This window comes from Leptonychotes weddellii, chromosome 5 (assembly GCF_054177405.1).
Source record: "Leptonychotes weddellii isolate Sample4059 chromosome 5, ASM5417740v2, whole genome shotgun sequence".
Lineage (NCBI taxonomy): Eukaryota > Metazoa > Chordata > Mammalia > Carnivora > Phocidae > Leptonychotes > Leptonychotes weddellii.
Genome location: NC_138373.1, coordinates 54,441,180 through 54,456,071, shown reverse-complemented (window position 1 = coordinate 54,456,071; position 14,892 = coordinate 54,441,180). Strand labels below are relative to the sequence as shown.

General features: G+C 44.5%; 1 protein-coding gene across 1 annotated transcript in view; it reads left to right on the top strand.

The window, feature by feature from the left end:
• PIP4K2A (phosphatidylinositol-5-phosphate 4-kinase type 2 alpha) overlaps positions 1 to 14,892 on the top strand; it is a 168,670-nt gene that overhangs the window by 129,480 nt on the left and 24,298 nt on the right. The window contains exons 5-6 of the mRNA XM_081820741.1: positions 3,132 to 3,278; positions 8,859 to 8,897. Of these exons, the coding sequence (XP_081676867.1) occupies positions 3,132 to 3,278; positions 8,859 to 8,897 (186 nt within the window). The remainder of the gene's footprint in view (positions 1 to 3,131; positions 3,279 to 8,858; positions 8,898 to 14,892) is intronic.

Sequence of the window (14,892 nt, the reverse complement as noted above, 5' to 3'; positions counted from 1 at the left end):
GTTGTGCAAAGGGCCCAGCTAAAGCTCTGGCCATGAATTTACAGTCGCCCTGGATGTGAGATTACCCTGGTAGTTCGTGTGTGGTTTGCAGATGTGACCACTGGGGTCAGAGTTTGTGTGCAGCATTTCCGGGGTCAGCTGGTGAAGAACGCAAGAGGATGAACATCCGGGCCTCTGTGCCAGCTCCCCAGGCAGTTACACGCCACGCTAGAACAGCGGTCCCCCGGCTTGGCGTTGCCAGAGCCACTGGAATGTCCCTCTCCTGTAATGAAACCGTCTCATCTTTTCCCGGAGCCCTGCCCAGAAATTCCGTCAGTGGGTGGGATTTTCCCCATCAATGCTTTCTAAACCGTTAGCACCAGCTGTGTTGCTCACCGGTCCTGGAATCTTAATAGGATAGGCTTGAATATAGGTTGTGGTCTGGTCCATATTTATAAACGCAGGAGCTTAAGTCTATTAAATCTGTATTTTTCAAGGTGTTCGTCTAAGAGCCTCATCAGTGAGCCAGGCCTTTGAGAAGCAGCGCATGTAGAAACTTGGAGATGCAGATTAAATTGATCTCATTTTTATATGCAGTAATTTATTTAGTCTTAAAGATAGAGGAGTTGTAGAATGTAATCCACGTGGGTGTTTTTCTGTGGGGAGAGAAAAAACCTTGTCGATGATTTCCTGTACAGTGTGCAGGAAGTTTCTTTATCATTTTCATTACCTGAATAATAGTATCTACTCTGTTCCAAGGCGTTCTGTGGCTTGGTAAAGAGATTTTGATCAAAAAGACTTACTCTGTTGCCAGGACTTGTAAAAGATAGGCCAAGATGAGACTAATCTGAGCACAAAGAGGGGTTGAGCAGCGGGGTACCCCCCACCCCCGGGGCAGGGGATAGATATGCATGCCCTGTGAGCCTCCAAAATACCTACACAGAGCCTGCCTCAGAGTGGACGCCAGTCCGCGTTCCTGAGTTCGGAGGACCAAGCAGATGCACGTACCATTGAAGTTTCTTATGAGAGTTTTGAATGAAAATAATTAACTATTACCACTGTCCTCTGCAGAGGGAGGAAGAATGTAGTACAACACACAGGCATGGCGTGAAGTATTTTGACATACTAATCCTCACAACAACTTTCCTTGCTGGTAGGAATTATGGTGCTCATTTTTCAGAAAATGAAACTAAAATGAAGAGTGATCTAGTAACTTGCCCAAGATCCCACAGCTGGTAAATGGAGGCACCAGGATGCATATGCTTTCTTTCCAACTCACAAACCTACATTCCTTCTACCGTGCTCACACAGTGTAGACCCCTGTAGTCTCCATGTTTTTAAGGCTCACCCAACCATCTTTCTTCAGAGGTGAGGGACAACAGCCGTTTTTATTTCTTTAGATCAGATGTGAGAAGTTTTGTTTTCAACCAATGCCTCTTCACTGCCCATTTTGTATTTGCAAACCTCATGTTCATTTACTGTTTTTTTGAAAGGAGAGAAATAGAAAATGTTCCACTGATCTGACTTCAAAGGAAGAACAAATTGAGGTGAAACTCTACTCAGGAAATATATCAGTTTAAAATGTGTAGCTCAGTTATGGTCAGTATGATAGAAAAGAGCAAGAGCATCTTTAAAACCTGCCAACACTCTGGGTGACAAATATCAAACTCATGTACTGATGCTTTTCATCTTTAATGACAAAAACTAAAAGCTTTTTTTGACCTTTAAGATGGTTAAATATTATCAGAGTTGATTATTGACAGTGCTTGCCACTAAAAAGTTTGAAAGGGCATTTTATTTTTATTTTTATAAAATGCTCATTGTAAAATGGAAAAATTCAAGCAGCATAATTTTACAAAAAAGGGGGGAGAAAGCAAAGTTACCCCAAATTCTATCATTACCACTTGGTGACCATTCTTCCAGGCCTCTCCCTATAAATATGCACAACGTATATGATTTTAACAATTTTTACAGTTTTGGAATCATGCTGCTCATGCTATTCATTATCCTAGAGGTTTCACACACCTGTCAAGGACAAATAAGAGCTCTTTTGAAATATTCTCTCCCCTTTCATTTTAAAGAAAGGAAAACCCAACTTTCCTTTGGAGAGTGCAGTGGGACCCATTTTATAAAGATCAGCTTTCAAAGGAGATGTGTCTCCCCCTTGTGACCCTTTAGAGGATGGTCATCAATACCTCGAGACTCATGTTGTGTTTTTGCAACTGTAATCAGAAATGGTGTCAAGGGGCGCCTGGGTGGCTCAGTTGGTTAAGCGACTGCCTTCGGCGGGAGTCCCGGGATTGAGTCCCGCATCGGGCTCCCTGCTCAGCGGGGAGTCTGCTTCTCCCTCTGACCCTCCCCCCTCTCATGCTCTCTCTATCTCATTCTCTCTCTCTCAAATAAATAAATAAAATCTTTTTTAAAAAAATGGTGTCAAAGCTGGAACTTGTCCAGTGGCCTTGATGAAATCCAACATGGGGGCCAGAGTACCTCCGTCTGTCCGGAGAGCACCTCCGTCTGTCCGGAGAGCAGGAGCAAGTACTCTGGGGTAGCGTGGCACCTTCCCTTCACGCTGCTGCTCTGGTAGGCAGTAGCTCGGCGCATTAGTGTGATGGGTGAGAAACAAAAGCTAGGACTAGAGATGACTGTCCCAGCTTCTAACACTCAGCTCTCTCCACAGTTTCCTCTTTAATCACAGCTTCAGTGCTATACTTTCATAACACTGTTAAAAGAGCTGATCTTAGTGGCCAAGTGACTCTCCCTCAACCTCACAGAGTCATCACCCAGGCTTCTGGGAAGGAAGGGGGAGGCCCTCGGTAGGGTGTGATTTCCCTTTAGAGGAATTAGAAAATGGACCAATCACTTGCCGTCTTGTCTAACACTGTTATATCCAACTTTTGACTTTACAAATTAGTTTGGGATGTTAGGGAAAAATATCTCTTTGGAGAATAAGTTGAGTTTTCTTATCTATGTATACGTGGTGATCTCAGATCCTGGTCAGGCAGTATAAACACGGTCATTTTCTGTAAATAGGACCTTAGTAGTTGGAGGGTTTCACGTTGTCTAAACACAAAGGCAGAAGAGTTATATTTTACATCTGAATGAGCACATTTTGATTACATAATGTGTTCCTTTTCCTCTCTCCTGTGCAGTATATAGTAGAATGTCATGGGATCACCCTTCTTCCCCAGTTCTTGGGCATGTACCGGCTTAATGTTGATGGAGTTGAAATCTACGTGATTGTTACAAGAAATGTGTTCAGCCACCGTTTATCTGTATATAGGAAATACGACTTAAAGGTGAGATTTTTGTTCATGTTTATTAAGTAATTAAACAAATGTTGTAATTGATCATGCTAAACACTTAGGAGGTGCTCAGAGCTTAAAGCCACCAGGCAACTAAACTAGCAGTGCTCACCTGCAAGTGAAGCAAGGATCGCTTGCTGGCTTTACCAGACTTTTGCACATGTTAGGAGGTATCATGTCTGATTTTCAAGGAGCTATTTATTGAACACCAGCTACGTACCAGGCAGTGTTTTGGTGCTGGGAATAGTGCGATGAACAAAATGGACCAGACCTGCGCTCAAGGAACTGACATTGTGGTGGGTGCAGAGAGACAATAAGGAAAAGTAGTGAGTAAATCCTATAGCATAGTAAGAAGTGGTAAGTGCTATGGATAGAAGTGAAGATGGGGAAGAATGGGGGACAACCCTTAGACAGGGTGTCGGGGAAGCTTTCACTGGAAAGATGACATTGCAGCAGACCCAAAGGAAGAGGGCATGAGCTGAGGGAAGGGCCTTCCTGGCAGAAGACACAGGCCCCGAGACCGGCTATTACAAAGACCCTGGGTGAGAGGCACACCACGGGAATTCTGAGGGGAGTGAGGTGAGCTGACTCTTTGGATCACTGACTTTGGGGGAGGATGTCCAAGTTGGGAGCTGGCAATTTGTGACCTGCCTGCATGGCAAATCCAGCTTGGCCATTTTTGTAAATAAAGTTTTATTGGAACACTGCCGTGGCCAGTGTTTCTGCATCACGTGTGGTTGCTTTTGTACTATAATGGCAGAGTTGAATAGTACCACAGAGACTGTTCGGAACCACAAAACCTAAAACATCTACCAGCTGACCCATTCAGAAAAAGATTGCCACCCTTTGGTCTTTGCCAGTAGATCTCAAATTTTTTGATCTCAGACTCCTTCACTCTTAAAAGAGGACCCCCGGTACAGCCACTGTGGAAAACAGTATGGAAGTTCCTCAAAAAATTAAAAATAGAATTGCCATATGATCTAGTAATCCCACTACTGGGTATTTACCCAAAGAATACAAAGACACTAATTTGAAAAGACATATGGACCCCTATGTTTATTGCAGCGTTATTTACAATAGCCAAATTATGGAAGCAACCCAAGTGTCCTTTGATAGATGAATGGGTAAAGAAGATGTGGTATACATATACAATGGAATATTACGCAGCCATTAAAAGGAACGGAATCTTGCCATGGATGGATTTAGAGGGTAGCTAGGTGAAGTAAGTCAGTCAGAGAAAGACAAATACCGTATCATTTCACTCATGTGGAATTTAAAAAACAAATGAACAAATTTAAAAAGAGACCAAAAAACCCCCAGACTCTTAAGTATAGAGACAAACTGACGGTTATCAGAGGAGAGGAGGGAGGGGGATGGCTGAAATAGGTGATGGGGATTAGGAGTACACTTATGATGAGCACTAAGTAATGTATAGAATTGTTGAATCATTATATTGTACACCTGAAACTAATATGACATTGTATGCTGATTATAATGAAATTAAAATTTTTTAAAAAGAGGACTGTCAAAAGCTTTTGGGTTGTATATACTGCTATTTACAACGTTAGAAATTAAAATAAAAAATTTTAAATGCTTACTTTATTTATAATTTAAAAAACCATTACATGTTAGCATATTTTTATGAAAAATAGCTGTATCTTGCAAATCAAAAAATTGAGACAGGTGACCTTTTTTTTTTTTTCCTTTACATTTTTGCAAATCTCCCTAATATCTGACTTAATATGAGATAGTTGGAATGTCCTATCTGGTTGTGCTGTCTGTTGCGATGTTACTTGATTGATGTGTATGAAGAAAGTCAGACCTTAACACAGATACATAGTTGGAAAATGGGAGGGTGGGTGTTTTAATAACTTTTTCAGAAGTTTGTGGATACTGTTCTTTGATATTCTACCAAAACCTGACAAAAGGTAATTTCTCAAAGCTTAGTTACGATGTGGGATCAGAAATCACATCAGTGAACTTTCTGTATTTATTTCATTAAAACCCATTGGTCTGTTTGCATGCTTTGATCATTTGAAACAGATGCAGTCACTGAGTTATGGGGTCTTCCAAATATTGACTCATTATGCAATATCGAGAAGTCACATTAATATCACAAGTCTCATAAGAGAAGTCTTTAAGTATTGAGAAGCTGTCATGCTCACGATGGTGGATACAAGTTTTTTAAAACTCTGATTTCCACTTGAAAGCTCAAATTTTACCATTGGCAACAAGCCTTGTGCATTGTTTTTGGTGAAACGCCAGCACACAGCTCCCCAGCACGCAGCTGAGCCCCACAGCCTTATTCTTTGAGCAAATAACTACCAAACGCCCAGATCTGAGTAAAGAGATTGCCAGTTGTTCTTTCAGGTAAAAATGTTTTAATGAAAAAAGTGGCTAGTTGAGCTCGTAACTCAAATCATCACAAAAATGACTGTTCTTAAAACATTCCTTCTTCACAAACAGAAGTGTTTTATACATATTCCCACAAAGAATATGGAAGAAATGTGTACTCCGTGGTCAAGATTTACTAATTTCATTGCTTCATCAAGGACATTTTTAGACATATATATAATGTATATTTTGTATATATTTTATGACAAACTCTATTAGTAGCATTCGGTGCCACTGGATTTGTGCTAAGCTGCCAACAGTTTTGCCCACGATTGTTTTTGTAACATCCATGCAAATATCAAGACAGTGAAAAAGGCCGATCATGTCTCAATATTATTAGAAAGATGGTTTTGACTTTGCAGAGCCCTGCAAGGGTTTTGGGACCCCAGGATGCTGAGCACACTTTGAGAAATGCTAGTCTAAGGGAGGGAAGATGGTTTAGGCTTATCTTCTCCCCTCTGGAGTTCAGATAAACTGTATAAGCTTCCCAAATACAGCCTTGCTCTGTTCTGCTTCCAAGTTGAGGCAATTTTGTCGCCTGGAATCACCCTGGTGGAAATCCCAGCCACTCTCCAGGGCTCTTGGATCATCTCTCTCACTCAGCAACCTTTGCAGTGCTGCCTAGAGGATGGATGCTGTGGAGCATTACGGGACTTTGTTCACGGGTCTGACTCCCCTATAGAATAAGCCAGAGTGATCTCTGAAGCCTCCTGTCCTGGTTTTATCATTTGTTAGCTGTGGGTGGGTTGCTGAACTTTTATTGAACCTCCGTTTCTTCATCTGTAAAACAGTGATAACTATACCTACCTTTACTGGGTTGTTATGAGGATTCGATTACACATGCGCGCGTGCACGCACACACACACACACACATCTGTCACGTCCGGCATAATGTGTAGCATATGGGAATTGGCCAGTGAATTGTGGTCGTGACTCATCCATCCTACTAGTAAGTGCCTTAAAGGCAAATTTTTGGTCCTTTTTATTTTTCTATTCCCCTAAGATAGGCAATCGTTCAAGGAAGCATCTAGTAAACATATCTTGATGTAAATTATACTTCTAGACTGGATATTATAGTTTTAATTTGCCTCAGACTTCCTTAATTTCATCTCCCTTTTTTAGCTTGTAGAATAAATTCTCTTCTTGCCAGTACTTTCGGTTGTGATGGAACCTGGACATCTGGCGTCATTTCATGGCTCAAACTCTTGGCCTTGACTTACTAACCTTATTTTCTACTTCTGTTTGAGTTTTTATTTTGAATTCATTTAAATTTGGGTGAGTTCCCCCCCTCCCCCAGGCTAATGATCTGCATTTACATAGAGATGAAGCTCACCAAGAATCAGAAGCAGGGTAAATTTTACTGCAGGAGGGAAAACACACACACACACACACACAGAGAGACCAGAAACTTGGCTAAAGATAGAAAGAGGAATAAGTTTCCTCCTCTGACCAGGAGCATAGACAGTGCTCAAATATTGCAAATATCCCGTCTTTTTTTTTTTTTTTTTTTAATTTGGGAACATTCTTTGTTAGAAATCAGTGTGTAAAGGAAGCTCTTTGTGGTCTGTATTCAAGAATCCCTAAAAAAAAAAAAAACCAACCAGGAAAACGGACCATTACAAGTGGCAGCTGCTGGGTTTGTGCAGCGGGACCACACGTTTTCCTTCACGAACAATTCACATTGTCCCTCGTCGTTTCATGGGTCAGCTTTGTGCTCCTCCGATGCTCCCCCCAGAAACCCGGAGCATTTCCCCTGGGCTAATAGCAGCTTCTCTGACGTCCGCCGACCTGGGAATGCTGACCACCAGGGGGATGGAGCTTTGATCCAGGGCGGGGGAGGGGGACTCTCCACAATCCACTAATGCACGGCTGCTTCCAGGGCAATAAACGCCGATAGGAGAGGTGGTCGGAGAAGCGCGTCACTGCTGACCTGGGCTTGCCTGGGTGGCCAGCGCCACGGGGGAAGGGAGAGCGGTGACGTGGTCGTGATCCTTCTCCAACCATTTATTCGGGGAATGCCAGGCATTGCTGTGTGAGATACTGCAGCGGTCCCTGAGGAGCACGAAGAAGAAATTGTTCTTGTTGTATTGACATCGCTAGGAATTCACTGGCCATCTGCAAGCCAACTTTTCTTTTGCATTAGCATCTTCCACAAACAAGGGGAAGTTTCTCTTCTTGAGCTCTACCGCATGCCCCCGTTGGCATCTGGGTGGGCTTGGGTCTTCTCGGACAACCCCAGAGCTCTGAGGCGTGGCTTTGCCAACCAGTGCAGCAGAGTAGAATTGCAGAGATCAAGAACTGTCTTTTCTTCCCCTTGATACCTTTGTGCTCAGCCTAAGGACCTGGCACAAAGGGGGTGCAAGTAAATATGTATGAAGGGATTCCCAGAGTGAAGGGGGACAGGAAGGACCCACAGGGTCTTACTCAGAGTAGTGAGGACAACATGTCCATCAGTAACTCTGAAACAGGGGAGAAGGGCAGGCAGAGGGCTAGGACGGGCCCACATCTGGAAGACGTAATGTGGGGAAGGAGGCATTTAATGCCCCAGTGGCTACTGCAGCCACGAGTGGCCAACATCACCTTTGAAGATATAAGACCAACCATTTCTGGCAATCGAGGCAAGAAGCAGAGCATGGTGTTAATAAGTTATTCAAAGGGCGCCTGGGTGGCTCAGTCGGTTAAGCATCTGACTCTTGATTTCAGCTCAGGTGGTGATCTCAGGGTCGTGAGATCAAGCCCCTGCTTCAGGCTCTGTGCTGGGCATGGAGTCTGCTTAAGATTCTCTCTCTCTCTCTCCGTCTCCCTTTGCCCTTCCCCCGCCCCATTCATGTTCTCTCTCTTTAAAAAAAAAAAAATCATTAAAAAAAAAAAGTTACTGTTCAAGTGATTGTCAGGTTTTCTGATCTCCAGCAGGGGGACAAGAACCAGGGAGAATCCAGCTCAGGTGACAAGCTAGGGAGAGGGTTGGAGACGAGCAGGCAGGAATGTCTGCAGAGCGGGGAGTGCCCACGGGGCAGAGTTGTGGCCAGGGAGGGGACAGAGCTCACTCAGGGCACGGCTCCAGAGCGAAGTGGGTGCTCCTTTATTTCTGCGCTCTGGCCGGGCACACTTGCATAGCTTACACGTGTGAAGCCCGATGCCTCCCATGTGCGTGTTTTCATGACGGTCTTTGTGTTTCAGGGCTCTACCGTGGCTAGAGAAGCCAGCGACAAGGAAAAGGTGAGTACCCTGACATTCCCACCGCGGCCCCCTCCTTATGTCCACTCTTTCTCTCCTGCCTTCCACTGCGATTCTTCCGTCTCCCCTCTGCCACGCCAGTGAGAAGCACGTCACTGACCTGAGAAGTCTCCTGCCTCCGCTCTCTTCCTCAGATTAGCTGCCCCACACTCTTTGTTGGGCAATAGTAGTTCTGTTAGTTTTAAGTGTGGTTGAAAGAAACGGTTCATATGCAACATGGTCCTGAAAGCACAGCCATCTGTGTGGTTACTTAGGATCCAGACGCAGCTACAGCCCAGTAGCCAGGGTCCTAACCCCGCTCTTTCCCTAACTGGCGGCTGGGACTCCAGTCCTTTCCACGCCTCTCTGAGCCCTGGTTGGTCACCTGTAAAATGAGCGTGTTGAGCTTCAGTTTCACCTGGAAAAGATTGGCTCGGATGAGCTTCAGACTCCTTTCCAGCTCTAAGATAGGATTAGAGTGCTTTTGACTTAAAGAATTAGGGATGTGGAGATTATATCTTATATTTTCCTGAGTCACTGGACAGCAGGTAATATTTGAACTACGTTTGGTTTATTATGCAAGAGTATAGACAGATTCAACTTGAATCAGTTTGATTAAGAGTTTGGGAAGTAGCTTTCTGTGTGGCGACTGAAACTGACCCAAATCGGCATTTGCTTATACGAAAGGTACCTCGATACTCTCAGTTACTCCCCCTCCTCGTCACCTGGTGAAGTTTTTTGACCAAACCGTTGAAAACGGGGCTCAGGACTTTAAATTACGATTTTAGAATGTTCTCATCCTGTCTTGATTTGAATTTTACATTTCGGGAATCTACTTTTCTTTACTCATTCGGAAGTATTTGTGAATTTTTTCATGGCTACCATCCTAGCTTCAGGGGCTCAAATAAGGAACCACACAGACATATCTAGCAGGCAACACAGACATTAAAATAGGAAATGACAGTTATCATGTGATAAGCAGTTTAATAGGGAGCATGTAGCACCTGACTCGGTGGGGGTAGAGGGACAGAGGGGGGCACCTGGCGCTTTGGCTGGAGGGTGACATAAGCTGCACCACTTGGAAAGGCTGTTGGAATAACTCGGATAGAGTGGTGGCCTGAACTGGGATGGTGGAAGAGGATAGGTTATAGGGAGATTTAGGAAGAAGCCACAGAAGCCGGAGATGTGATGTGGGAGGCGAACAGTGCCAGGGAGTGTGTGTGGAGGGAGGGTGGGGTTCAGAAGGACTCCCATGGGTCTGGTTTGGACAGTGGGAGTGTGTTGGTCCCACTGAAAGAGAGAGCAGAGTGGAAGGAGGCACTAGAACCGAGATGGTCAGTAAAAAAAGGCTTGGAAGACCTCACAGGAAGGGTGATCAGCCAAGACAGGGAAGTAGCTGAGGCCACCCAGGATGAGTGTATGGAATAGAAGTATGTCTAGAACCAGCCCAGAAGAACTTCATCATTTAAGGAGTGGGTGAAAGGAGAGAATCCTGCAGAGGATCAGCCAAAGAGACAGGAGATGAGCAGACGAGCCAGGAAAGTTTGGGTCTGTTCAGACATTTACGGAGTATCTTTTGTGAGCAAGCGTTTCTCCAAGCATTGTGAGAAATACTGCCTTGAATAATGCCCCTGGTCTTGGGAGACTTGCCCTCTAGTTGTATCCTAGAAACCAGAGAAAGAGAACTGTCCCAGAATCAGATACTTTTGCAAGGCCAGGTAGGATGAGGACTGAGAATTATCCATTGGACTTACCACCAGGGAACTCTCTGGTGACCTTGTCCATGGCAGAAGCCGGGTCACAGTGGGTGATAAAGTGAGGAATGGAAAAGGAAATGGCAGATTCTTCTCTGACCGTTTGTATTTTTACTATGCACTAGTGAATATATTTTTCCACTTCTGATCTCCACATAAATCACCCTGAAGGCACCAGCTTTGGCCAAAAGCAGGAACAATGGACTGCTGGCTTCCATGTTGCTATGACTAAACGTTTCGTCCAAGTGCCCAAGACCCTAGCGGGTATTTAGGTTTTAGTCCATGAGAAACTCAGAGGTTTAGTAGGATTGGGATTTTCTCCTAGGAGAAAATACCTGGATTGTTTGAAGAGCCACACAGACTTTTCGGCATCATAACAAGAAGCCAGCCCCTGAGTGAGAACTATGGCGGTGATGACATTCACCACTCCACACTGGTGGCTCTGTGTTTACTTTGTTCTCAAGTCCCTCGAGACTATTGCTGGCAGACCCCACCCTTTTCCCCCCCACTCTGTTCATTTTCATTATTTCAGGTTTGATCACCCGGGGCATGGTCCACTCTGCCAATAAACAGTGCCAAGAAAGACAGTTAGAGGCCGTGGGGTGGTTGCTGCTGAAGCCAAAATCATAAAGTGAGTCCATGTATGAAGGAAAGCCACAAATATTTGACATCCTTGAGGCTTACTATTTCATCAGAAGCAGACCATCCAGTTGCCTATCCCTCCCTCCACTGCTCTGCCTGTAGGACCACACACTTTCCAGAAACCCATGGCATCCACCCCATTTCCACTGCCCGCCTCACCGAAAGTGCTGAGCCCTTTGTGGGTATAGGTTTCTGTGCAAAGAATGAAATTACGGAATTTGTCTAATAGAAACCCACTTTTCTGAGGAGGCTACTGAGGATGCTTTTATACTCTACTGAATTGTTCCTCAAAATATCTCCCCTGAGGTGGGCTTAGAGAAGTCAGCAATGGAAGGACCTTCCCCACCTCACATCGCGACAGATGGGAGACCCGTGAGCTTCAGTTCCCGGGCTCTTCCACATAGTCAGTGGCAGAGGTGAAACCTTACCTTCATCTGGGGGTTATTTTTTTTTTTACTGTTAACTGTGATGTCTTGGGATTGAGAAAGGTCAGTAGTAATACCTGACATTAGTTGAGTGTATACTACATGCCAGTGTTTTACATTTTACGTGAATCAAGTCATGTCATCCTTCCAACCATCTTACTAGGTTGGAGCCATTATTACTTCTTTTGAGTAAATGAGGTTACTTCACAGACAGGTTCGGTGACCTGTCCAGAACCCCCCACTTAGGACGTGGTGGAGTCAGGCTTCCAGCCCAGGGCTCACGTTTCTGACCACGGTGCTGTTACCCTCTGAATGACTGGCACTTCTCAGTCTCCTTTTTTTAAAGGGCCTATTACCAAAAATTCATAGCAATACCGTGAATCATGAAGCATTCCCTGCACTGACAAAAACAATGTTTTGGAGTTAAATATGGTATGAGAGCCGTTCATTTTGAGTCTTAATTTAAAAATCTTCAAAAGTCGTGAAATAAATCGTTTCTTTTCCTACTGTGTTGGCAAAACAACCAATTCACATTTCCTCCATTTGAGGCTTTCGGCATGTTTGTAACTAGGCATGTTTGTAACTACAGTCGACGTCACTGTATCTCACGCTGGGTAAACATTAAAGTCGTCTACGCCATTGTCCTGAGGAAGAATCCAGTGCTCTCTGCTTCCTTCGGAGCTCGGGGTTCGTGATAGCTCTGCTTCCAGAAGGAGCAGCTCCAAAAGGCCACCCACCTGCCCTTCTAGTTTACAGGCGCTCGCGGGGCAGGGCCAAGAGGAAATACCTTATAGATGAGGAAGTAAAAGTCATTAGAATGTGTAATCGATGGAGACTCTGCCTGCCTGTGTGGGTAGGAGGGCATCATGGCTCTGATAGGCAGGTTGTTTGTAATCTGGCCACAACTGAGGTAACAGTCACTAAACTGTAATACGTAAAAATAAATGAAATGTATATAATGGTGCTGAACTCTTAAAAACATTGGGTTTTTTTAAGTTCCAAAAAATATCTTTGCCTTTCTCTTTCTGTCAATTTTCAGGTTTTCTTTCCATGAGCAGTTAACATTTTTCCTCTTCCAAGAAAGCATGCTATTCTTTGTCTTCACAAATAAAACCATAAATGTTATCAAAACAATCACTCTTAAGGCTAAAAATACTTATTTTCTACGTTTTCGCCTTTTATGAATGAAATCCCACGATCTGCCAAGAATCTTTTCATTGCTATCCCTGTGCAACTGTGTTCTCTAAGGAATGATTGTCATGGTGCAAAGGATAATTTTCATAAAGAATCTCCACTGACATGGCTTAATTAGTCATCTCAATTGTGAGTCTTCCTTTCATCTGAGTCATTACAACTGTTTTAATTTCCCATACTTTCAACTTGTTCATGACAAGTTTTGAAACCGTCATTTCAAATATTTAGTGCTTATATAGGTGCACACGAGTCCCTTCGATTTCAGCTTGACACGTAATTAGTGTGATTTGCATTAGCATAATAAAGAAGTTATGTCGCAAAAATAGTGGCATCACTTTCATGGCAACAAGTACCAGAACACGCATGTACAGATGTCTTGAATTTTTTTTTTAAAAAGCAGAACAGTGCTTTTTTTTCCATTTTTAAACCGTTGTCAAATTCTGACAGCTGCTATGACTTGTTTTATTCTTTAATTCTTTCCTTTTTAATGGAAGGGCATCTTCCATTCATGGCTCTAGCAGTTTAGCTGCCTCTAAATGAGACAGAGAAACGCGAATCTCCCTGGTGGTCGATCTTTCCACAGCTGCGCGGCGATTCCACTGTGACATCAAATTAGTAATTATAGCTGAGCAGGCTGCTTTTTACAAAGGACAGTCTTAGCATGCCGCCAGCAAGCAAGCGACGCAGCAGGGAGCCCGGGGAAGTAAAAGAAAACATAACCGGACTCACTTGATTTCTGGGGGATTTGACCTGACTCTTTAAAGAGCCCAGGGTATTGAGAGAGACAGTCCTGGGGATTTACACAAATATGCATTTTGTTCATCGTTCTGCACACTTCTCCTCAAAACTCGTGTCTGATTTTATGAGGTAAAGCAGAGCCTGTGTAATGGACTCACTGGGTCACTAGACGAAGATTCCTTTTAACATCTAAGCTGCTCCCTGGGAGCCACGTGACAGGAAACAGCTGCCGCGGGATCGGCGTTTGTGTGACTGTGTCGGCGATGATCGTTGTCGAGGTGTGGGAGCCACGTGACAGGAAACAGCTGCCATGCCATCGGCGTTTGTGTGACTGTCGGCGATAATCGTTGACGCGTGGGAGCCACGTGACAGGAAACAGCTGCGGCGGGATCCGCGTTTGTGTGACTGTGGGCGGCGATGATCGTTGTTGACGCGTGGGAGCCACGTGACAGGAAACAGCTGCCATGCCATCGGCGTTTGTGTGACTTTGTCGGCGATGATCGTTGTTGACGCGTGGCTAGTGAGCTGCAGAAAGCCGCCTTGTCCATTCTTAGGCATTGTGAATTGCACTAGCAATTAAGTGACTGTCACCATCTCGGACATTTTACCTATTACTGAGTGAAGGTTCGGGAGAATTGATCATTAATACCCTTACCTCGAGAAGTGCTTTCCCAAACCAGTGTTCAGCATTTCTTTTGTGATGTTTAAACGGTAACAAATTACAACTAATGACGCCGTCTCTCGGGCTCTTTGGGATGCAGTTAAAGGCAAGGTGACAAAGCTGCTGGGACAATAAGGGACACAAACACAGCGGCATGTCCTGTCCCCCCACCCCGGGAATCTTCCCGCCGTCAGCTGATGATCAGTTAAAAACGAGGTGATCGCAGCTTTTACGCGCCAAACTCAGCTCATGCTTGAACCTTCTGTAAAATCCCTTTTCTCCCCAGATGGAAGCGAATCATTTCCCTTTGCCAGCCAGTGCTAGAAACGCCGATTCCAGCCCCCAAAGGGGAAGGAATAGCTTCCCATTTGGGCAGACGCAGGGCCTGTTCCTCAGACCTTAAGTTAAAGGCAACGCGGGTAACATCTGCCTCGTGGCCCAGAGATGTTTTATAAAAGGGGCTTCTCGGGGAGGGGTCCCAAACAGCAGTCGTGGATCAGAGTCCCAGCCCCTGCTCTGGCATCAATGGAAGTTCGGGGGTTGGGGATAAATCATTTCACTTTGTCATCATTCGTAAGATGAAA